The 23,145-nt window shown below is 43.0% G+C and overlaps 2 protein-coding genes across 2 annotated transcripts; both read right to left on the bottom strand.

Annotated features, from left to right (window-relative positions):
* Positions 1 to 156: 156 nt before the first annotated feature.
* Positions 157 to 3,976, bottom strand: mlec (malectin). Its single transcript, XM_030786624.1, has 6 exons — positions 3,855 to 3,976; positions 3,234 to 3,490; positions 2,127 to 2,305; positions 1,656 to 1,832; positions 993 to 1,050; positions 157 to 525 (listed from the first exon to the last, which is right to left on the bottom strand). Exons 2-6 carry the CDS (start codon positions 3,436 to 3,438, stop codon positions 281 to 283), a joined length of 864 nt encoding a protein of 287 aa, XP_030642484.1. The 5' UTR covers positions 3,439 to 3,490; positions 3,855 to 3,976; the 3' UTR covers positions 157 to 280.
* Positions 3,977 to 7,716: 3,740 nt separating this feature from the next.
* Positions 7,717 to 21,854, bottom strand: cabp1a (calcium binding protein 1a). Its single transcript, XM_030780236.1, has 7 exons — positions 21,153 to 21,854; positions 10,488 to 10,518; positions 9,974 to 10,117; positions 9,727 to 9,836; positions 8,541 to 8,615; positions 8,324 to 8,396; positions 7,717 to 7,742 (listed from the first exon to the last, which is right to left on the bottom strand). The coding sequence occupies exons 1-7, from the start codon at positions 21,852 to 21,854 to the stop codon at positions 7,717 to 7,719; spliced, it is 1,161 nt and encodes a 386-aa protein (XP_030636096.1).
* Positions 21,855 to 23,145: the final 1,291 nt, after the last annotated feature.

Raw genomic sequence — 23,145 nt, 5'->3', positions numbered from 1 at the left:
ATTGTGACCGACATCAACCCCTCTCCCCTGAATGCTGAGTCCACTCTCTCCCCCACCCTCCCACTCTCTCTCTCTCTCTCTCTCTCTCTCTCTCTCTCTCTCTCTCTCTCTCTCTCTCTCTCTCTCTCTCTCTCTCTCTCTCTCTCTCCCTCTCTGATGCTTTTGTGTCTTTACACTTGTTTGCCCCCATAACTGAATTCCAAATTTCTCCCCTCCTCCACAGCCTACGGTCCTTCTGTCTCCCTCATCCTTTCTCTCTCTCTTTTTTTTTTTTTTTTTTTCACAGCCTGCAGAGGCAGAAGAGAGTAGGGATGAAGACCCCGAAAGCCACCAGGATGGGAAACATCAAGCTACTGTTGTCGGCCGCGTAAGGGTTGGGCGTGCGAGGTCCTGACTTCACCCTGTTTTTATGCGCGCTGGAGGCACTCTTCTTCGCTCCGTCTTCTCCTACGTCACCTTCCTCTTCCTCTTCCTCCTCCTCTTCCCGCTTCTCGAGACCAGGATGTGGCTGCAGCTTCGGTACATCTGATGGAAAAAAAAAAAAAAGAAAAAAAAAAAAAAACGGGGCAGGAAAAGGGAGAGGTGACCGTTAGCGTCAGAGTTTACAAGAAAGAGAGGACATCATTGAGGAGGGGAGGGGGGGGGGGGGGGGTAGGGGGGCACTGCGCTGGAAGAAAGGGAAATGAAGGAAGGAGAATGAGAAAAAAAAAAAGTGAAAATAAGACGACAACTTCACGAAAAGAGTGAAAAAAACACAAGGAAAAGGGTGAAAACGAACGATGACTCAAGGGTACAGCAGTGTGTATTCAGTGTTCTCTGACTCATTGAGAAATAATGGGGTCATGAACTGGAGCTTAAAGTCACTGAAAATGTTTCATGAGAAGAGTAAAGCTGAAGCAACTCTGGAAAGCCAAACTAGGGCAAAATCGAAGCACTGCCATTTTGGCTCTACTCTTGTTAATCTCCTTGCTCTTTCGCAGTCTTTAACTTACCTTCTAGTTTGCCCTTCATCACGTAAAGTGCGCACACCTTGGGGTTGTCATAGTAACCCTGTGGACATGTAAAAGAGCAGAAGTTAGGAATTCACAATAGAAGAATAAAGAGATATGAGCCCAGAGGGTGTAGAGAATACTTATATCGACGTCATTCATCAGTTAAAAAGAAAAGGCCAGGAACAGTCAGCTATTAACTGAGTCGTCCCTTTACGAACTTAAAAGCGCTAAAATGAAAGGCTCAACTTATAGAAACACTGACCTAAATGTGCAATGTAATGAATTCTACAGCTTTCAGCAGAAGTACAACAAATTTCCCTCCGTTAAAGCTGTTAATTATTATGTGGCCAAAAAAAAAAACCCCAAAAAAAGCAAAAAAAAAAAAGAAAAAAGCAAAATGGAAGAAACAGCACATCTCAAATCTGGCTGTGAGAAGTCTGGTGGAAAAAGCAATGAAAGCATCAAGCGGTGAAAATGACAACACCTGCATTTTTACGAGCATTTTGCACTAACCTGGACGGGAGTACTGTTTCTTACATTATAATCATGATTATAAACCTTTAAAGCCTAGCGTAAAATCAGTCTGCAAACACTCTTAACGCCTTTCGGCATAGGTTGCGAAAATAAAATGCTACACATGGATATTTGACAGTTGGTGTTCACCTTTACAAACTCCACAGTGAGTTTGCTATTGAAGGTGGACACCTCTCCTTGCACGCTGAGTTTCCCCCGCTTTATGGAGAATGGAACGATCTCGTCGTGTGCCGTACTGTGGCCCACGCGGTCGAAAATATCCAGATCCTTCACCACAACGTGCCCGTTCAGACGAACGTCAAACACCTGAGAACATGGGAATAAGGGGAAGAGGAAGGAGAGAGGGAGAGAGAGAGAGAGAGAGAGAGAGAGAGAGGAAAACAGGCAAGACAAACAAAGATAAGAGACAGAAGTGAGCATGCATAAAGACAAGACAGACCAGAAGAAAGTGAGAAGGAGAGAAGGCAAGAGAGTGATTTAAAAAAAAAAAAAAAAAAAAAAAAGGGTAAGATGTATGTTCTAATGGATGTATCGATTTCAGTTTATACAAAAAAAAAGGTTGACAAATGTCCTCCTCAGCAGCCCTGTGTCGTGTCTCACCTTCTGCTGAGACTGGGCAAAGTAGACCTCAGCAAACTTCATGACCAGTATGTAGTCCCCTTCATCACGTATGGGGATCTCATACCCGAACGTGTCCTCGTTGTATCTTTCAGTTTGATAGAGAATCTGGTCTTCTGGACTAGATCGGAGAATAGGCAGACGCCTTCCATAGTCTGAAGCTGGAGACCGAGAGAGAGAGAGAAGAGAGACATCCACCATAATGCGTGAAACTGCTCTCTGAGTATATAAATGCAGTAGAATGGATCAGCCATCTCGGAAGCATTCAATCTTTAGAGAGGTCAGAGAATTCACTTTAAGAATTTGATGCAATTCCCGCCTTTTCACTTTACACATGAATTCACCACTGAGGTAGCTGCATTAATAGATAAAATAAAAGGATAATTATAATAAATGGAATAGGGTAAGTTAAGAGAAAACAAACATATTGCTAAACGTACTGTAAACAGGCAACGCAACAGGCACATGTATATAGACTCGCTTTGCATATGGACAAGCTTCATGCTTGCACTGTTTCACTTTGCTCACACAGAGGAAGTGACATTCACGCCACTATTAACTGTCACTTCCTTGGATCTTCGATTGACTACACTGACTTACGAGTACTGTCTTAAAACAAGAATTAATCGACGATTCCTATTGCAGCAGTGGAGGGAAGTCAATAACTTCAGGCCGATTTCCAACAGTAAACTCAGTTGTACACCCAACTGTCAAAGTAAACCACTAAATACGTTGGAAGTTTCATATGAACCAGAGTTTAAATCATGACGTAAACACATGGCTGGTCTCAGAGTTGTGAGGTGTGTACTATTGCTCTTTGTTCAACAGCCATTTAGATAGAAGGTTGTAATTCTTATAAAGTGTGCTTAAATGTGGAAACTACTGTAGGTAAAACAGCTACGAAACGGATAACAGACGAATCATTCATCATACACAAAACATAAACACATGCATATAATCAACATATGCACAAGCTGGTTAAGTTAATAACAACCACCACACTCTCTGGATTTGTGTTATATGGTACCGGTAAGCTAGGTATTCTAGTCCTGAAAAGGTAACTGCTCTTTACCATTCGGTTGCGCTCACCTTTCCCGACTTTTCCTTCCAATGGATCTTTCTTGAAATGAATGCCATGTGTATCCGTATGTGTGTCCCCGCCGGCGTTTACTGCCCAGATAACTCGTTCAGCCAAGCTTGGGGCCCCACTGTCCGCCCGACACTGTTCAGCCAAAAGCGACAACGTCGCTAAGAGAAGACGGGCAATCCATGGAGCTACTACTACCCGCCTCATAGCCACACACACAGGTTAGAGGAAGCCGGCACACACCCGTCGACCAAAGCAACTGAGAAAGACAGAGAAAGAGAGAGAGAAAGAAGGCGGCAGCGTTTTAGCTGTGGCAGTCTCTTTACAAGCTCTCCTGCCACACACGCTCCACACAAGACGGTAAAATGCACAGTCAAAACGATTATGCCTCTACCGACACACAGTTTCTCGCTTACTGCGACTCTGTCAGTGGTATAATCAGTAAATGTCGAGCACGTCCGTTCAGTTGATGACTGTCCGTTGTTGCTGAGCTGTCCCACTCAATGTGCATCTACCTGTCTTGACGGTTAGCTTTTGCTACTTGGCTAACTGACTTCCTCTTGCTCTGTCATCAATGTTGCCAGCTGTAACATTAGCTTGCTGGACTGCAGGTATTCTCTTACATTTGAATTCCTGTGTGCAACTTGCTTGCGTGTCTCTGCAATGAAAATCCTTCAAACTGTCGCGTATCCCTCATACAATACTCGTGAATTACGCAGTGTAACCTTTTAAAATCATCGGAAACAGAAAAGAAAATCACAAACGATTATGTCCATTGAGGGCCGCACGGCTGTGAATTCATTGGTTTGCCTGAACTCGGTGCAGGTTGCAAGCGGTGGGAGGTGGGAGGGGGGGCATGAGAGCAACCTAACCTCTGGTTGATTAAAAAAAAAAAGGGGGCCTGGACTTCGATCAAAACATCCAATCACGTTCACCCACTCGACACAGGTTCTACATTTTCATTTGCTGTTAAAAGTTAAAATATGTATTACGAGTCGGAACCAAAGATTTTGGCGAATCACAACGTGAGACCAGTGACCAATATATATATCAACTTTCACTTCCCTGTACAAATGAGGGGACGAACATCGAAATATAGGCGGGATTAGGAAAGCCGATGCACAAATCAAGAGTGGCTGGAAATCAAACCACAGTTTCGTGCTAAGTGAACGGGCGGCAGAGATATCGCCACCCAGAGTCTGTCAGCAGAGTGTCAATGCAGATGTTGAGCGATTACTTGCACCTTAGATTCGATCATTAGCCCATTATCAGTTCAGTTAACTGTATCACATCTAGTCCTTCTGAGCAATTATCAAAAACTTTGAACTAATCATCTTATCGCGTACCCCTATAGCATGTTCCGTGTTTGGATCCCTCTCAGTCAAGAATCAGGTCCCATAATTTCTATCAGAATTAACCATCATGTGTTCCTTTGAGCGATCCCTGTCAAACAAACAAGAAAACAAAAAATACTTACGTTTCTAAGAAATGTGCACATTCGTCTTAAAATATATGTGATATGGCTGATAAACCTTTGTATGTAAACACCGTGAAACAAAACAAATACAAACAATACACACTCAAATTTACAGTTGGAAAAGAGACACCCTAGTGAAACTCTGTCTTATTTAGTGGTAAACCTGGCTTTGCAGAGTTCAGAGTTCAGGGTTAGTTTCCTTTCAGAAATATTGTTCTGTGGTCACATGGAACTTATAAGGGTTCCGTATGTGAATTGCGTCACCTGAAGCCCCATAAAAACGTAACAAAGAAATAAAATGAAAATACAAGTGACTTACACATCTGTTTAGACGTCTTTCATTTAATACCAAACTAAACTTGGGGAGGGTGCAGTAAGAACACGATTTCTTAAATTCTCTCTTTATACGTTACTGTGGATATAAGGACCACTACCAAACGTTTACGATACTCAGCCACTAGAGGCTGATAGTCGAGTGAATCACAAGACGTTAAAAGAGGCAGAGTCAAGGATCATCTTTCAGCAATAGACCGATTTGGGGAAACGGTCCTCAGTCCTCAGCAAGTTTGGTTGATTTGCAACAGTGTTCAGTTGGCAAAATGCGGAAGACAAGACCACAGCAACACGACCACAGGGGGGGATTCTAAATTTAACAAAAAGATCTGTTTTAATTTGGTACATGCATATATTGAATCTTCACGGGGTGACACGACACTGAATAATGTTTAGAGAAAAATTATTTTAGAAACCATGAAGCGCCTTTCCTCAAAATGGTTTTACTTACGTTCTTGCCGCGGAAGTTATGTTACACACTTACTCGAAGCTAGAGCTGCAGAGTACCTTTTTAACGATCACAAATACACTCTTTTCTGCAAAAATAGCGGCTATTTTTAATAGGAAAGAGAAGATACTGGACATGTATGGCAATTTGATGATCTGGATGAATCGACATGTATTACCAAAATGGTTTGATACTTCTTGTGATGTCCAATCACGTTGCTCCAACGCGTTGCGATACAGCGCATTCTTGGCTCTCTCCAATAGAATGAATGAAGGATCGAGTTGTTATAGTAACAAGGGACGCTTTGCGTGTCACCGAGCATGCAAACTAACCTTGAAGTGGATTATGGTTTCAGGTGACCAATCCAAAGATTAAAACCCCACGACAGCATTTTTAAATTAAATTAAATTACATGCATTAAAATTGAATCTGCTATAAAGAGCAAATAATTAAACTTTCCAATTCCTCCATGTGTGTCCGTGGTAGAGTCCCTCGTGGATAATACGACACACTTCACGCCCGTCATAGTGCAGGATTTAGAGTATTTAGCGCAGTTTTTATTTGATGCAGAAATCCACCTGATATTTGTAAATTGCTTATGAATATTTCCACGTTTTAACCACATGGTGGAGTCAGTTTTGTTATCAACTAAGCTTACTGGCATGTGGTGAAGGAACGATAAAAAACCTGTCCCGTCTGGGTCTGAAGAGAGCTTGTTGCCATGACGACTTGAACGTTCTGTTCCAATCGCTGGGAAAGTCAACCGCGTTGATAATTTTGTATACTATGTAAAAACAGAAACATGCCAAAAACATCAGGGCATCAAGGTTCACTTAAAAGTGGACGTAACTTACAAGTATCCGACCACAGCTGTAAAAGTGTCAATACGTGGTCATCCTTTGGCCATGTTTTAAAGAGCTTTCATCGTCCGTGGAATTAGTAGGGCCAATGATAACACAACTCCTTGATTTAACACAAATATTTATTTCAAGACGACATATTAAAATGACTTTTTCACAGGTGAGTGCAGATAGGATTTTTGGCATGCAAAAAATTGGCATAAAAAAAAGAATACATTTAAAATGCAGACAACCAGTATCTGTAAATATTTCCACACAGACAGACAAAGACAGGGTCAAGTTTGATCAGTCTACACAGGCCCTCAAACATACTGATCTGGATGACAGAATGAACATGAGAAGAATTATGACATGCTTTGTCAAAGGACTTGCTGGCAAAAACAAAACAAAAAACAAAACAGCCATCCATCAGATCAGACCACATAAACTCTAGCTAAGTACATCATACTCTGGGTCCAATTACAGTTCTGAGCTCAGTGATACATTAAACAGACAAGACTGACTTTTGTCTAGTGTCAGATGTAGTAGAGGACAGAGAGAGTTTTGATCTATGAGGAGACAGAGGTGAGTTTTTCATGTCTATGCTAAAACTTTGAAGTTTGCGTTTCTCCGTTTCTCCTTGAAAGTTTTTCTCTTTTTTTGGGGGGGGGGGGGGGGGGGGTGGGGGGGTGGGGATGGGGGTCCACACAGAATGGAGGTGTCAGTCTGTTCAGCAGCGTAAATGAATAGGGTTTTAACCTTTTGTCGGTTCGTAAGATTAACTATACACACACGGACCACGGTGCATGTTCTTCTTTGAAAAAAAAAAGAAAGAAAAAGACACTCTAGAACATTTCATCTCTTTCTCATACACATATAGAGACACCATTTAGTAGACATCATATTGCCATATTGAAGGAGAGGGGGGCCACTATCCCCAAATTATATGCACAAAAGATTTATATGCTCTTTATGTCAAAATAAAACAAAAAAGAGAGAGAGAGAGAGAAAGTGCAGATACAGCTACAAGTGTGTGAAAGTGTGAGTGTTAGAGTGTGTGTGTGTGTGTGCGTGTGTGTGTGTGTGTGTGTGTGTGCGTGTGTGTGTGCGTGTGTGAGTGTGTGAGTGTGTGAGTGTGTGTGTTTTGGGAGAGAGCTGTTGTGGTGATCACTTTTCTTCTCTGAGGTCCAGACTCCTTTGTTGTTGGGTTTTTTTTTTGTGTTGGTTTTTTTTTTTTTTCCAGTTTTTGTCCTTGGGAAAGTTGGCTCAGTTCAGCACCTCTTTCCGGAACATTCCGCCCATCGTCTTACTGCACTGACCAATGGGAGTCAGGACGTTAATCTAATGTTCGCTAGAGATGTTGGACCACCCCAGAGTTTACCTCTCGCTCAACGAGACATCATACGCACAAATTCTAGGAATTAAAAAGAGATTTAAATCGATCAAAAACCTGAAAAATGTCACATTCTGTGTCAAAATATATCACTAATAAGGGAAAACATATGTGCGTGGTTTCTCAGTTTAAAAGCACGGAAAGTTCTAGACAACTGCATCAAAACTTGTCGCGTTCTGAAGCAGTAACAGTGTAACAACCAATCAGCTGAGAGAGCACAAAACTTGGCGTGTTCCGAAGCAGTAACAGAATAACAACCAATCAGCACAGAGAAGACATGTTTGTTTCTCACACTCTCTCTGCCCCAGCACAAAATGGCAGACATAAAGCCAAGCCAAACACTCAGAAGACCATACTTTCAATATTTTTGAGGTTTCCTTTTAAATTTGTATCGGTTTCCAAACGAATAACACCCTGATTGTCTTTCCTATCATCTTCCTGTTTTATATCAGGCCACAAGTTGACTTATGTTCCTATGTCCATATATTGATTTATCTTCATTTAAAAAAAATCAGTGTCTCTTAAGTACAATAAATTAATACCTTAGATGCAAATAAGGTGTGTATATAATAAGTGCTGGACTTGGTGAAAAGCCACTGTACCTTCAAAATCCACCCGTCCGTCCCCGTTCAAGTCAATATCTCTCAGAATATCCTCCAAGTCCCGATGGCCAACCTAAGAGAAAGAAAATCTTATGACAGGTGTGGCTAACGCCATTTCTCCAGACAATAACAGCCTGATGACACATACGTGAACAAACACTTAGATATGTCTCAGTACAAGTTTGGACAGAGAGAGAGAGATCCTGATCTAACCCACCTGTTGCCCTAGCAACTTCCTCATGGCTTCCCTTAGCTCTGCTGTGCTGATCTCCCCATCACCGTTTGTGTCAAACTATGTGAGAGAGAGAGAAAGAGAGAGAGGGGAATAAATGAGTGTGTGTGTGTGTGTGTGTGTGTGTGTGTGTGTGTGTGTGTGTGTGTGTGTGAGTTTGTCTCTGTTTTGGGGGTGTGCATGTGTGTGTTTCGGTTTTGATGTGTCCATTTGTGTGTGTGTGTGTGTGCGCGCGTCTGTATATTTCTGTGACATTTAGTGCACATTTGATGCCTGTAATGTGTACAAGTTGAAGTGTTTTGTAAAACAGAGTGAGAGAGAAAAAATGTGTCTGAGTGACTTTTATATTTACCTCTTTCTATTTTGGGGTGCGCATGTGTGTGTGTGTTTCTGTTTTTGTGAGTGCACGTGTGTGTGTGTGTGTTTATGTTTTTCTCGGTGTTTGTGTATGAGTGTTTATGAAATATGTAGCGCACGTGTACAGGTTGGAATGTTTTGTAAAACAGTGTGAGAGATAAAATGTGTCAGTTGATAGCTCTTTTCCACCAGGACGGTGCCGGCGCTGGTGTGAAGCCAGTTCTGCTTGCTGCCTTTTGAGAGCCCGGCACGCATTTCGACAGGTTTGAGAACTGAACGTCACACAGTGGAAGTTAGGGTACTTTCCGTGGAAAAAAAATCATGGCCGGCAGAACGCATCTGCTTTGCTTGCTTTTTATAAATGTACTTTTAAAGTCATTGCATCTCACACTTAGCGACCGCAAACAGCACTCATAACAGATTACGTTCCAGACGACGGGTAAGTATCGTTTTTGAGTTTGTTAGCCAAACGATAGTTTTGATGCAGATGCATTAATACTGCAGTTAAAAGTAGTTGCTGATTGTCTGATGCATTGGCTTTTTCCTTTCGCTATTTACATTTTGCGGCTCCTCAGAAGAGGAGCATCTCCCGTTGTTTGGATATTTCCACGAACAAGCCATTGGCCATTAGTCACTGACGTCAGTGGTTCCAACTTTTGGACCAGCAATTCTGGGGAGCCGTGCCGGTGCCAGCTTTTTGGCACCGGCAACAGTCTTTTTTTGTTGGAAATGCGTGGAACTGGTTCTAGATTAGGCACCGGCACCGGCACCAGCACCGGCACCGCATCAGTGAAAAAGTGAGTTTTCTATTCACCTCTTTAAAGGCATCTCTCAATTCCTTTACTCCAATCATGTCTGCGGTTTCAGCCAGCAGCTTTGGTCCCATCAACCCCACAAAGTCATCGAAATCCACGTGCCCCCCCACTGAGAGTGAAAGAGAGAGAGAGAGAGAGAGAGAGAGAGAGAGAAAGAGGTTTACATATAAATATTTTAGGCTTGAACTTAGCACTTGGCTTGTCACTCCAGAAATGTGGGTTAGCTCACCAGGAGTGCACACTCACAGTTCATGTTGATCTGTTGGCTCAGTTCTATAAGTTCCATCTCTGTGGGCATGTAGCCCATCGTTCTCATACAGTTGCCAAGGTCCTTACAGCCAATGAAGCCGTCTTTGTCCTTATCAAACTCCTTAAAAGCTTCCCGTAACTCTGCGGCACAACAAGCATCACATAAAATTGGTAAACGGAATTATAATACTCCTGTTTTTTCAAGTATTTCCATAGCTCTCACTTCCTCTAAAACCAGCTATGCGGTAAAAACAATTGCCAACGATTTTAAATCTGATTGTGATTATGATCCATGTCACAAATGTAATTGATAGTATTTTCCAGTTAAATATGCGATAAGCATTTAAGTACTCTATTCTGTGGAATATTTATAAACAGGCATTTTGAAACTGCAAAGCTTCAGATAAAGATCTGACATCAATGGAGAAAGTTTACAGTACAAAGAACAGGCATAAGCGTTTATACAAAGAGGAATAGCCTCCTGTGATCCAAAAAATCACTGATTACTCACCGTCGATTTCCTCAGGTCTCAGAGCACGATCCTAGGGGGACAGAAAGAGAGAGAGAGAGAGAGAGAGAGAGAGAGAGATGAGTAAGCCATGAGAAAGGAAGAATTCTACATTCACAGACACAAAGCAACGGCAAATGAGGAATCTGAGTAATACCAGAAATGAGGTTCTAGTCAGTGAGACTTTCACAAGAGACAGGGTAGCCATCATCTTCATGGAATATTTGTATCTAAACCAAAGACCTTGTTCTGGCAAGTGTTAGCCTGGAACTGTTACGAACACCTTTATACTGGTTGATGGCGTCACCAGTATAAATTAAGGGAGAGGTGGTGCTTCCACTGAAATGTTATTAAGAATTGTTGGACCGTTCTCAGCATCAGCATTTACTTGACGAATCCGGTGGAAGCATGTGTGACGCCATGTAGGAATTCATCTGGGGCTTAAGTATGGCAACAACCTTTAAAGGACATGGAGGAAAGAGTGAGACAGAGAGAGAGAGTGAGACAGAGTGAGAGAGAGAGAGAGAGAGAGAGAGAGATAGAGAACAGTGGCCTTAGGGTTAACTTCAGAGAAAAGAAAGAAGTGTAAACATGCTGTCTTAACAGATGCCAGATGAGCACACACACAGTCACACACACACACACACACACACACACACACACACACACACACACACACACACACACACACACAGACACACACACACACACACACACGTAAAAACACACAAAGACAGGTGACCTGAAACGGCTGAAAAAACGGACGCCAGGGCTGAAAGTTATTCTATGCGTACAGACATACACACAAGACATATGCAACGCGCGTCACTCAAAGTAAAACAAAGGGGCACATGTACGCGTTCAACGTACTGCTGACCACACATGCATTCAGTGAGACGTTACATGATTCGTGTTCGCGTGCAAATACATGACAATGGGGTCATATTTTTGTCTATACGTTACCCAGACTGTATGACTCTGGCAGTATATAAATTGTAAGTAAGACTGCATCTGTGAGTGTGTGTGTGTGTGTGTGTGTGTGGCATACTGATTCAGTTTCAGGCTGAGGTTTGTCAGTTCTTGACAAAGTCTGTCGAAGAAAAATATTTTGGCTCCAGGTCGTTGTGTAAGGACTGGAGAGCCTCCTGAACCACTCCCTGCGTCTGAACCAATGACACAAGCCAGCAACTACACCCCTGGCTCCGCAGGAGCTACAGCCACAGAGAGAAGGTGGATGTTGGAGATTAAACGTGGAGAAGCTGGACGCCGAGATGCATTTTATAAAAAGATTAGCGCGAGAAATTTGAGGTGAAAATCGGAGGAAGTGTAGTCATAAAAGAGGCCAAATGTTATTGGGTGTGGTCAGAACGCAACCGTGGTTACTGGGGCCGCAGGTAGACGGGCAGCGGATAGACGCGTTCGCGGTGGAGAATCTGCATTATGATTGAGGGGAAGGAAAAACAGGGTGGTGGTGATGGTAACACAAAGACTTGGAAGCGGACGGAGGAGAAGTCGGGTTCGTGATGAAACACTGACTCAGGACAGTCACAGCCAGTAGCCGCCGGGCAAAACACTGAAGGAAAATTCAATTAAACTGCAAACGTGGACCTGAGTGTGCACAGAGTACGAAAATAGAACAGAGAACCCACTAATCTCATTCCGACTCATTCTAGAACTCTCTAGATCAGTTTAAAAATCCATGCTGCACTTCAGCAGGCAGATGTATCCAGAATTAAACGGATATTTCTTGAGCTCTCACTACAAACCGCAATTAAAAAAACGCATGCGCAAGGGTATCTGTTTCAAGTATGTTACTGGCAAACTTCCAAAGTTGTCCTCCGTGATTTACGTAACATCATAATATGTTACATGGAGATCTAGGACAAAGCAAACATTCCTGACCTTTCGCAGAGAGACATATTCCACTTGACTTTCAAATGTGATCAGAAACAGACAATAAACCGCCACCATGACTCAATACTGTCTTCATTCATTTAGCAGTATACAGTGTTTTTATTCTGCCTATGTGTATGTGTGTCTGTGTGTGTGTGTCCGTGTGTGTGTGTGTACTTTTACAGCTATCCTTGTGAGGACGGTTTGAGTTTTAGAGCTTGGGAGTGAGGAGATTTTGGGAAAGTGAGGACATTTTGGCTGGTCCTCACTTCTTCAAAGGGCTGTTTGAGGGTTAGGACTTGGTTTAAGGATTCAGGTTAGAGTTAGGATTAGGGTAAAGGTTAGGGTTAGGCATTTAGTTGTCATGGTTGAGGTTAGGGTAAGGGGCTAAGGAATGCATTATGTCAATGAGTGTCCTCAAAAAGATAGAAGTACAAGTGTGTGTGTGTGTGTGTGTGTGTGTGTGTGTTTGGGTGAATGGATAAGGGAAACTGAATTTAGTCTCACCTAAAAGTGTTTGTTTAATAATCCACTACAATGCTCAAGACAGAACTTAGTGCTGTAATACTGTAGCAATTATACACAGTTTTGCCTTGACACAGGGCAAACAACAGCACCGTTTCTGTTTGGATTCAGATGACGGGTAGACCTCTCTGTGTGATTTAAGATGTGTTGTGTTGAGATGTTTTTGTTACTTTGCTATTTGTGTGTGTACCTACATATGATGTGAATTGAGAAAGGAGAGAGAGAGAGAGAGAGAGAGAGCAGGACAGCATTCACATTAATAATAAACAAACACGTCTCTGATTTTCCATTCATTTATCATAACAGTTTACTGAGCACATGCGTGGACTGGCACTTCAACCCTATACACTGTCAGAACAGCTGTAAACAGACAGACAGACAAACACAGAGAGAGAGAGAGAGAGGGAGGGAGGGAGAAAGAGAGAGAGAAAGAGAGAGAGACAGAGAGAGAGAGAGTCTAGATCACTTAGCTACTGTTTCCATTGATGAGAAATATTAAAAAAAGGTCTCTACGAACGAAAGAAGTTTAGTATTAAAAGACCACAACCGAAAGACATTAGGACTAAAGTCAAAAAGTGATACATGGCAGAAACGATACATCTGAAGACTATGACTGTCCAAAAAATACTAAACCATGATCTATGGACTAAGCCATCTCAGAGAATGTTGTAAACAAAACAAAAAATAGAAGATTAATGCACGATAGAGAGGAAAACGGAGGTGCTCGCTTATTCTCTCTCATGGTGAGAATAACTAGAACCTGACTGAAACCATTCATCCGTAATGTGATCATAATCTGTTAACCTGGGTGCCAAAAATTGTGCCGCTCTGTAATCTAGCCTACCAATCAGAGTCTACCGGGAGCAATTTACAACAACAAACATTACATCACTGATCCAGAAAATGTAGAGCACTAACATGGACACGTGCCCCTGAGAAACACAGAAAAATCATTCCGGCACATTCTAAACTGACGGAATTCATGCTCACTGATGCCTGAGAGATTCTTTTTTTTTTTTTTTTTTAGGAGTAAACGAACAAAAACAACACAAACAAACAAACAAACAAACAAAACTGACACACTATGTTTTCTGTCAAACCAAATCTCAATTCTCCTCTAGCCGTTTTTTGTGGGTCATATAGCGAGTAATTAGCTTGTCTTCTTAGCCATTCATGTTTAATCCAACATTTTCAGATAAAACCAGCTCAGAGCAGCTGTTAATGCAGCTTAACATAGTGCGTGAAAAAAAAAAAAAAAACAATGATTAGGGCTCCAGGCGTGACCAGTAAAACCATTGATACATTCAGTAATACTTTAGTTAACATATTTTATCACTTCAGTTGACCCTTTGACATCGTTAACGGCGTAATTAATGTGACATAACACGCGTCAGAAGATGATGCGCCTTTATATGATCTCATATGTCACAGCATATTTGTTTTGATAGCACCTATAGTTTTTGCCAAACATAGGGCCTTCGACAGATTTTCAACATCATTTCAAATGTCGCTGGAGGCTCTCAGTGATTCAGACAGTGAATTCGTCAGCAAACTGACTAAATTATACAGCTGGCAGCGAATGGAAGTATTTCTTCTGACACGTTTTCCATTCTACTACTGACAGTGAAAACCTACAAACCTTGAAAACCCCTTACATACATCTCCACACTGGTTGTTGTTTCAAAATTGTCAAACTGAATTGAACACACGTGACGGTATCCGTGGCTTTTCTTCTTGTACACAAAGCAACAACAACAACAACAACAAAAACATCAACAACAACAACTGCAGTGAATGAGTGCCCTTGTCTCCTATTTTCTTTCAGTCAGGCTTTGAAAGTCTTCCACTGATACACCTACTGGATTTCAAAATAAAAACAAAACAACAAAACACACTGGTAAATATTGGTCCCCTGATATTTTCCTGTTACTGTTATTAAAACGGAATTAATGTTTTAATTTCTGGGAGTTAAATGTCATGACGTAATTGTATACCATTCTCTTTAAGGTGTTCATTTATTTATTTATTTATTTTATTTTTATTTCAGAAAAGACTGCAAAGGCTGAGAAGGTCTGTCTTTAAAAGAGACAAGATGTAAGGAAATGGAGAGAAGGAGGGAGAGAGGTGTTGGATTTACAGAACAAGAGTGAGAGAAAGATTGCCAGAGAGAGATAGAGAGAGAGAGAGAGAGAGAGAGAGAGAGAGGGAGAATAAAGTTAGGTGGGTGTGTGAGAAAGAGAGCTGCCATTGTCTTTTTGCCAAAAACCATTCTTAATATCCGTCACTCTGTTTCTGCTGGAGGGAGAGAGGAAAGCGGAGAAGAGAGAGTCATTCAGACATGCATAGTACCATTCTCTCAGCAGGAGCACAAGACATTAATCCAAACACTCATTTATACAGGCTGCTAAAAATACCACACGCAGAAACACACACACACACACACACACACACAGACACACACACACACACACACACACACACACACAGACACCCACAAACCCATATAAATGGTAAGTGGCCTTTAACTCAATGAGGTAACAGACTAGCTGAAATTATGCCACAGTAATGTTGGTTATGATGGGAATCAGGTCTTCCATACTCTGGTATTCTGCCCCAGTACAGGATGTCCTGACTGGCTCTCTGCAGGACACATACATCACACTGCTATCAGCTGTCTTCCCCTCACTTAACTCAACACAGGGTTATTAAACCGCTATTAACTATTTATCAGTCTCTCTCTCAGACTAATCAGAACAATTCTGGCCTGTTTTCAATCTTCTCTTTTTTCATTCATTTCCTCGGTCTGTAACACCTTCATTTCGCCTGTCTCTTCCCCCCCCCCCTCTCTTTCTCTCTCTCTCCCCCCACCCCCCCATCTCTCTCTCTTTCTCCCCCCCTCTTTTTCTCTCTCTCACTCTTTTTCTCTCTCTTGCTCTCTCTCACTCTTTCTCCCCCCCCATCTCTCTCTCTCTCTCTCTCTCTCTTTCTCTCTCATACACAAGAAAAAACACATGCAATTTCTCAATTTCTCCCTGACTGGTCTGTCTCTCTCCATCTATCTCTAATTTCTCCTCTGTCATTTTCTCTCGCTGTGAGAGATGATTCATCCTGAGGAGTGTGGGGTGTTGGAGCCCTTGCTCCTTCTTCTCTCTTCCATTATCCCCCCTGATCTATCTTCATCTCCTCAGGCTCTCTGTGAACTTTCAACCCATCACACTATGTCTGTTCACTCGCATCAAGTCAACACAAGCACGCATACATGCAAACATACACATTCCATCACAGACCTACACACACACACACACACAAACAAACAAAAAAACACATACACACACACAAACACACACACGCACACATGCACATACACACACACACACTCCTAACATCTAATAAACTTTCTTCCATATTCTAACTTTTACGTGCACATCATAACACACAGAGAGAGAGAGAATAAATTTGTGTATTTTGCAAAAAGAATTCTCAGTAAAAATCGATTAAATAAGCCATTCAAGTTTAAATATGTAAAAGAATAACTGTGAACAGCAATGCCCTAAGATATCAAGTCAGATACTACAATCACTTTTCTTGTGGCAACAGCGCTGACAAGATACCATGTTCCAGAGAAGATCAAAGACCTCATTCTGGACTACTACAATAGTTTCACTTTGAGGTTCACTTCTGGGACAACAACATCTGCATCATGGCATCACCTAGAAAAAGGTATCGTCACTGGTTGCACCATATCCATGTCTTTCTTTGTCTTGGCGATGCACACGCTCGTCAAGTCAGCAGAAGTGGAATGTAAGGGCCCCCTGTCCAGATCTGACACGCTTCAACCCCCAATCAGAGCCTTCACGGACGACCCGACCGTCACGGCAACATCGGTACCAGGATGCTGATGGCTCCTCCAAGGGTTGGAAAGGCTCATTACATAAGAAAGAATGAGTCTCAAGCCGGCCAGACCCAGGTCCTTGGTCCCGATGAAGGGAAGAGTGTCTGAAAAGCGCTGTTTCTCTTTGGGAGGAGTCCAAATTCCATCAGTGTCCGAGAAGCCCGCGAAGAGCGTGGGAAAGATCTTCTACCGCACCCTGAGATCCACTGAGACGGTCCAGTCAACTCGTACAGAGCTGAAAGCGTGGCTATCAGCAGTGGATAAGCCAGGACTTCCAGGGAAGTTCAAGACAGGGATTTATCAGCGTGGTATCTTGCCAAGACTTCTCTGGCCGCTGCTGATATATGACGTTCCAATGACCATCGTGGAGGGGCTTCGTGCGCAACATCAGCCAGTTCCTTCGTAGGTGGCTGGGCCTGCCAAAGAGCCTAAGCAGCATTGCCCTTTATGGGCACACCAACAAGATGCGGCTTCTTTTCACCAGCCTGACGGGGGAGTTTAGGGTCACCAGAGGAGAGGTCCTACTCTACAGAGACTCAACGAACACCAGAGTCTCCTCTGCAGGCATCACAGTTAGAATTGGGAGGAAGTGATGGGCACAGGAGGCAGCTGAACAGGCAGGAGCGAGGCTGAGACATAGCATTCCGGTAGGCTCTGTGGAAGCAGGACGAGCCGGGATTGGTAGCCACGCAAGACCTACGCAAGCTCAACTGGGCTGCTAGCCTCAGCTCGTGACTGGCAGCTGAAGGTCGACCTAGGGAAGCAGCTGAAGTTTCCGGAACAGATTGCAAGGATGACACTCAGGCCAGATTTGGTCGTAACATCTGACTGTTCTAAACAAGTGGGTATGTTGGAACTCGCTGTCCCCTGAGAAGACTGGATGGAGCAGGCCCACGCGCACAAGAAGGCCAAATATCTTGAACTGGTAGAGGAATGTAGGAGCCATGGGTGGAAGGCCCGCTGCAAGCCCATTGAGGTGGGCTTCAGGGGCTTTGCAGGGCAGTCTCTACATCAGACACTCAGTCTCCTTGGCATTAGAGGGTTGCAGGAAAGGAGAACCACCAACAAGAACATCATCGAAACCGTAGAAATAGCATTGAGGTGGCTGTGGATCAAGAGAGGTAATCCATGGTGTAGCCTGTTACTTGGACACAAGCCGGTGACTGATCAACCCCGACTGGGTCACCTGGGTGAGGGTGTCTAATGATCTAAGACCCAAAATACCCCATGACCCTGGGCTCATCCCTGACGATGTGTCCAAGTCGCACCATATGGTGTTTCAAGACAATATCTGCTACTCAAAACGCCTCACACTCACACGCTTCACACTCGTCCTCTAATCTCTTTCTCCTTTCTTCCGTTCCTTCTAATTACCAGTCCAATTCACTCCATCTTTCCCCCTGTTCTTCGTCATTTGCCCTTGAAGCTTTATGTCACATTAATGAGATGTTGACCTTCAACATCTACATGCGCAGTCTCCTTGGAGGAGCACACGTGTGCATGTGTGTGTGTGTGTGTGTATGTGTGTGTGTGTTCTGTCATGCGTTTACCGTGATCTAATCCATCCATCATACTCCTGGAAGATGAGAGATGGACGTACAATTCGATACAAACGAATGTATCAAATGGAATCATTTCTGTCAGCTTGACCCACTGCCTCTGAATTTCTCTCTCTCAGATGCTCCATTTTCTCTGTGATCTCTCTTTAGTCCCCTCACTCTCTCTCTCTCTCTCTCTCTCTCTCTCTTTTCTCTATCCATCTCCCAGAAGACCACAACAAGGTCACACTGACCTCTAGAAAGCCTCATGAAGCCAAAGGAACATAGAGAGAGAAAGAGAAACAGAGACAAATAGAGAGAGAGAGAGAGAGAGAGAGAGAGAACGAGAGAACGAGAGAACGAGAGAGAGAGAGACGGCAGAGAATGTAATAGACAATTTTGTTCACTGAGGGAATGTACCAGAAAATATTCTATCTCAGTGGAATGCACAATAACGCATGAAGGAAAATAATAAAGTCATGAGCAGAGGCAGGCAAACAAAGAGAGAGAGAGAGAGAGAGAGAGAGAGAGAGAGAGAGAGAGGGAGGGAGGAAAAACAGATATTGAGAGGGGGAAAGGGAATGGAATTTCATTCAAGGACATTTTTTTTCACTCTGGTGACATCTGTATGTGGTAGCATATGTTTGGAACGCAGACAGTGTGTGTGCGCGAGTTTGTGTATGTGTGTCACCTCAATCGGGAACGACATTTCGAGAAGACTTATGTGTTTGTGCTTCGCCCAGTTCCGTTTCCCATAATCACCCCCTTCTTTTGCCTCACCACACACACACATACACACACACACACACACACAAACACACACACACACACACACACACACACACACACACACACGTACACGTACACACACAAATTCTCTCCTATGCGTCACCCCAGAGCAGCTACAGACGGTGTCTATGCCAAACACACTGATTCACACAGTGGGTGAGAAGCCGTCAGGCAAAACAACACACTGATAAACAGCATGGCGACGCTTCATTAGGCATTATTATTAAATTAGGGCCTCAAACACAATGCCTATTGGGCAGCAATTGTGAGATCAGGAAATTGTCACTTTGTGGCATTGAAAAAAAAAAAAAACAGTTATTAAGGCATCATTTGCTAGTAATCGTTGTTAGTCTTCAAAATTAATCTGAAATTTTTTTGTTGTTCTTTTTTTTTTTAGATTATGTATAATTCCATGAGTCGGTGAAGTAGTCAGCTGGTCTAAGATAAGGCTTGCACACACTGATAGTTGATTATTCACTGGTTTGTCCCTAGATCATAGATATGTTAGAAATTGTTAGAATAAACTAACTATATCAAATGCAAATAGAATGCAGAGGTCCATCCAGTTGTACCCTGCTTCAAAGCAAGAAAAAAACTGGCCATTGGTCAGAGGACATCACAGCTCAGCTTTTCATCAAGCGGCATCAAATGCATGCGTCACATAGATTTGGTTAAAAAAAAATTTACACTTCACAAGCTCACATGTAGTTTAATCCTTCAAAGCAAACATTGACACATGCGCACAAACAAACAAGAACACAAATATGAAAAAAAAAGACACACACTCACACACACCCACACACACGCATAAAATCAATTTCTCGGTCTTGTCATTTCCTCTGTTGATAAACAAGCCAGTTAAACTCTGTAAAGTCTATATACAGATGTTTATAGACTTTACAGACATGTTACCATAGACTGACACATAAAGTTACAGTCTGAACCTGGCCTACGCACCTTGTAACACTAAGTTCTGTGTGCAATGAATGTATGAAGTGGCCTGAAGGTCACACACTGAATACAAATGTAAACTCAAATTTGTACATTTTCACATCAAGGAACCATTTATAATAAAAACACTTTTGGGTGTTTAAGCCAAAATTTTGATCACGGAGAAGGCACTGAATGTCCATATCAATCCACAGCCCACATGATCTGAGACTGTGATATGCACGTCGGCCTATATCTTACATAGTCAATTCTACTGCCAATCTGTTAACGTGAAGAAACCGTTAAAACTCTCATTTTACGTTCAGAGGAGAACCATTGTGTAAGCACTATACAGATGAGATTCTCTGACTTTGTTCAGTTAGTCATGTTCATTACTGAAGCTGACAAGGAAGCTGAGGTTTAGCCATTGGTCTCAGCTCGTTGATGAAGTCGAAGAGCGCGTGTCCGTGTACATGAAACCCCATTCTTCCCACTAAATCTCTTTCATAATTAATGTGAGCGGTTTTCGAATTTCTGCGATACATTCCCCATAGCCAAGATTCCACAACACAGTGGACATCTGGTATTTACCGGTCTCCTCATAATTACAGAGAACGGTTCAGCCACGGCAGCAAGCTTTGAGATATTAGAATACCTGAGATATAACAATAACGAACTCACAAAAGTTCATTTTCATGTTTTCTGTGTACGTGTAAAGGACGCTCGACTGTTAGTATCTAAGATAAAAATGAGATGTTCACTACCTGGCTACAGGACTGAACAGTGAGGAACCATGATACTGTGTTATTATGTAGTTACTGCCTATACGGGATCACATTCACATAATCTCAATAAACGTCACTTTGGGTTTTGTCCCGCTATGACAGCACTTTTGTTTACAATATGAAATTGTACTACCTGTCTAATAAGACTTACTTAAAAGACAATCATGCTCAGGCCACCTGTGGCGTCTAGAAAGGTCAGTTATCTTATGTAATAATAGGCTATTCTGTCTTTCCAAGCCTTAGTTTGTTTGTTGGCTGTTGTTGTTGCCTTCATATTTATATTTGTTGTTGCACATACAGTGTGGCTATGCTTTACCTGTCCAAAGACGGAGTTAAGAATAGGGCGAAGGTTGAAGTCTGATTCAGAGGATGTTGTGCTTGATCTTCCAGACCGGCGAGAGGAGCGACTGGAGGATGGGGGTACAGGTGAAGACGAAGCCGTAGACGGCGGAGCTGCCTCCCCGCTTGTGGACGAGCTGGGTCGTGTGTGGTCCCGTGGCTCAAAGAAAAACGCCGTGTCATCTGAGCATTCGGAGAAAGACTGAGTTCGGGTGGGCATTCGAGCCGCGTGAGAGTGTTTATGTCGTGGCTCCGTGGGCAGGTCGTCCCGGGCACTCCGATGGTGGTGATGGTGGTGTCGGTGCGCGTGTCTCGTCGTCTTCCGTTCCCTCCCTCCCCGGCTGACACCTGGCCGCTCAGATAAATCCTCCTGACTACGGGCGGACGAGAGACCGTGTCCGTGGGAGTGGGTTTGGTGGGACTGGGTTTTGCCTGAACGCCTCGCTGCGCTATTCCGGTTACCTACCAGCGAGGGGTGACACAGAGGTCTCCGCGAACTGGCATCGCAGTCGGCCGACCAAAACGACTCCTCTGCAGGGGTGCCAACTCCAGAAGCAGCTGCAGAACGATGATGGCTCCGGCGGGCTCCGCTCTGTGGAAGCTGAACAGGTTTCTGGTTCGCCGCAGAGGATCTGAGCAAGGAAGTCGTCGATTCGCTTTTTGGTAGTGAGAAGCTCATAATCGGCTCTTTCTAGTTTCGATTCGCCAAAACCTTAACAGATGAGAACCTTCACATCATTTTTTGGGATCGCCTTAAATGATGTCATATTATCAATCACAGGTATTGAACGAACTGACAATGCGTACAGCTAATCGAAGCACCCTCGCTGACATTTTCAGTGCAGGAACAGGCAGCTATAGCTGTTTCTCCCCCTAAAAGTTAGCATCAGCCACCTGATTGCACTGTTACACAGTAGCGCTATTCTGGTAGAGGGCGCGTAGGAAAGCGTGAGTGTAGTGCATTTTGTGGGGGAGATGGACTGAGGTATGGAGAGAGAGAGAGAGAGAGAGAGAGAGCGTCAGTACTCACATTGCATCACCAAATGAATGCGCACAGCCTTGGCACGCGGTGGTGCATCCTCGCGCAAAACATGACGACTAACATGACCTTACAGATTCATGAATTGTGACTGGGCATCTTGCATATGTCAATCTATTCCTAGTTTCATTCACGCGCTGCTCAAGGATTTCCATATTCTATTAAACGGCCCCATAATCACTCACTTAATCATAAACGGCGAGTAGACTAAGTAAGGAATGATCTTTCTCTCAGAGAGCAGCTCTTACTCAGACCCGATGGATAGAATATTCAAAAGTTTTAAATGATCTTATGTTTTATTTCAAGCTCATACAGTAGCGGTAGAAAAAGTTGGCCGATAAGAGCGTTTCTAAATTCATTCGTTCATTTATTCATTCATTTTCTAAGGCTTATCCTAATTAGGGCCGCGGGATTCTAAATTCAGTACGTTTAAAATATGCCTTAATGCAAATCAGCATGTGATATTTAACAGTCATTTAAACCTCATTAATGAAGAGCTGTCAGTTGAAATGCTGATGTCTTAGTAAGTGTCTTGGAGGTAAATAAATGGGTCCGTTAAGAAATAAAAAAACAGCATAAGATTTTTGAATTTGAATAAACAGCCTATTGCAGTTATCAAAATGATGGTGGGAAAAATTGTACGCAGACCCTCTCAGACGGCTCTCTGAGCACAGAGGTTCTGTAACCCCGTGTTATCCGCATGCTGGAAAAGCAACCAGCTGAGTGGAGAGAATGGTCGCCTGATTGGTTCGTTTCATCAAGGTCAAAAACCCACTACCCCACTCTAATGAAGGAGTGGCCACGCTTTACATATGCATGAATGAAAGTGAAAGGCAAGGAAAAGAATGAAAGAGGATGAGGAGGAGGCGGTGAAATATCGGAATAAATTTATTTTCCAGTTTGGAACCCCTTTTGGTGTTCTGTTTTTATT

Source organism: Chanos chanos, chromosome 1 (genome assembly GCF_902362185.1).
Source record: "Chanos chanos chromosome 1, fChaCha1.1, whole genome shotgun sequence".
NCBI lineage: Eukaryota > Metazoa > Chordata > Actinopteri > Gonorynchiformes > Chanidae > Chanos > Chanos chanos.
Note: the sequence above shows the minus strand (reverse complement) of the source record. Positions and strands in the feature narration are given on the sequence as shown.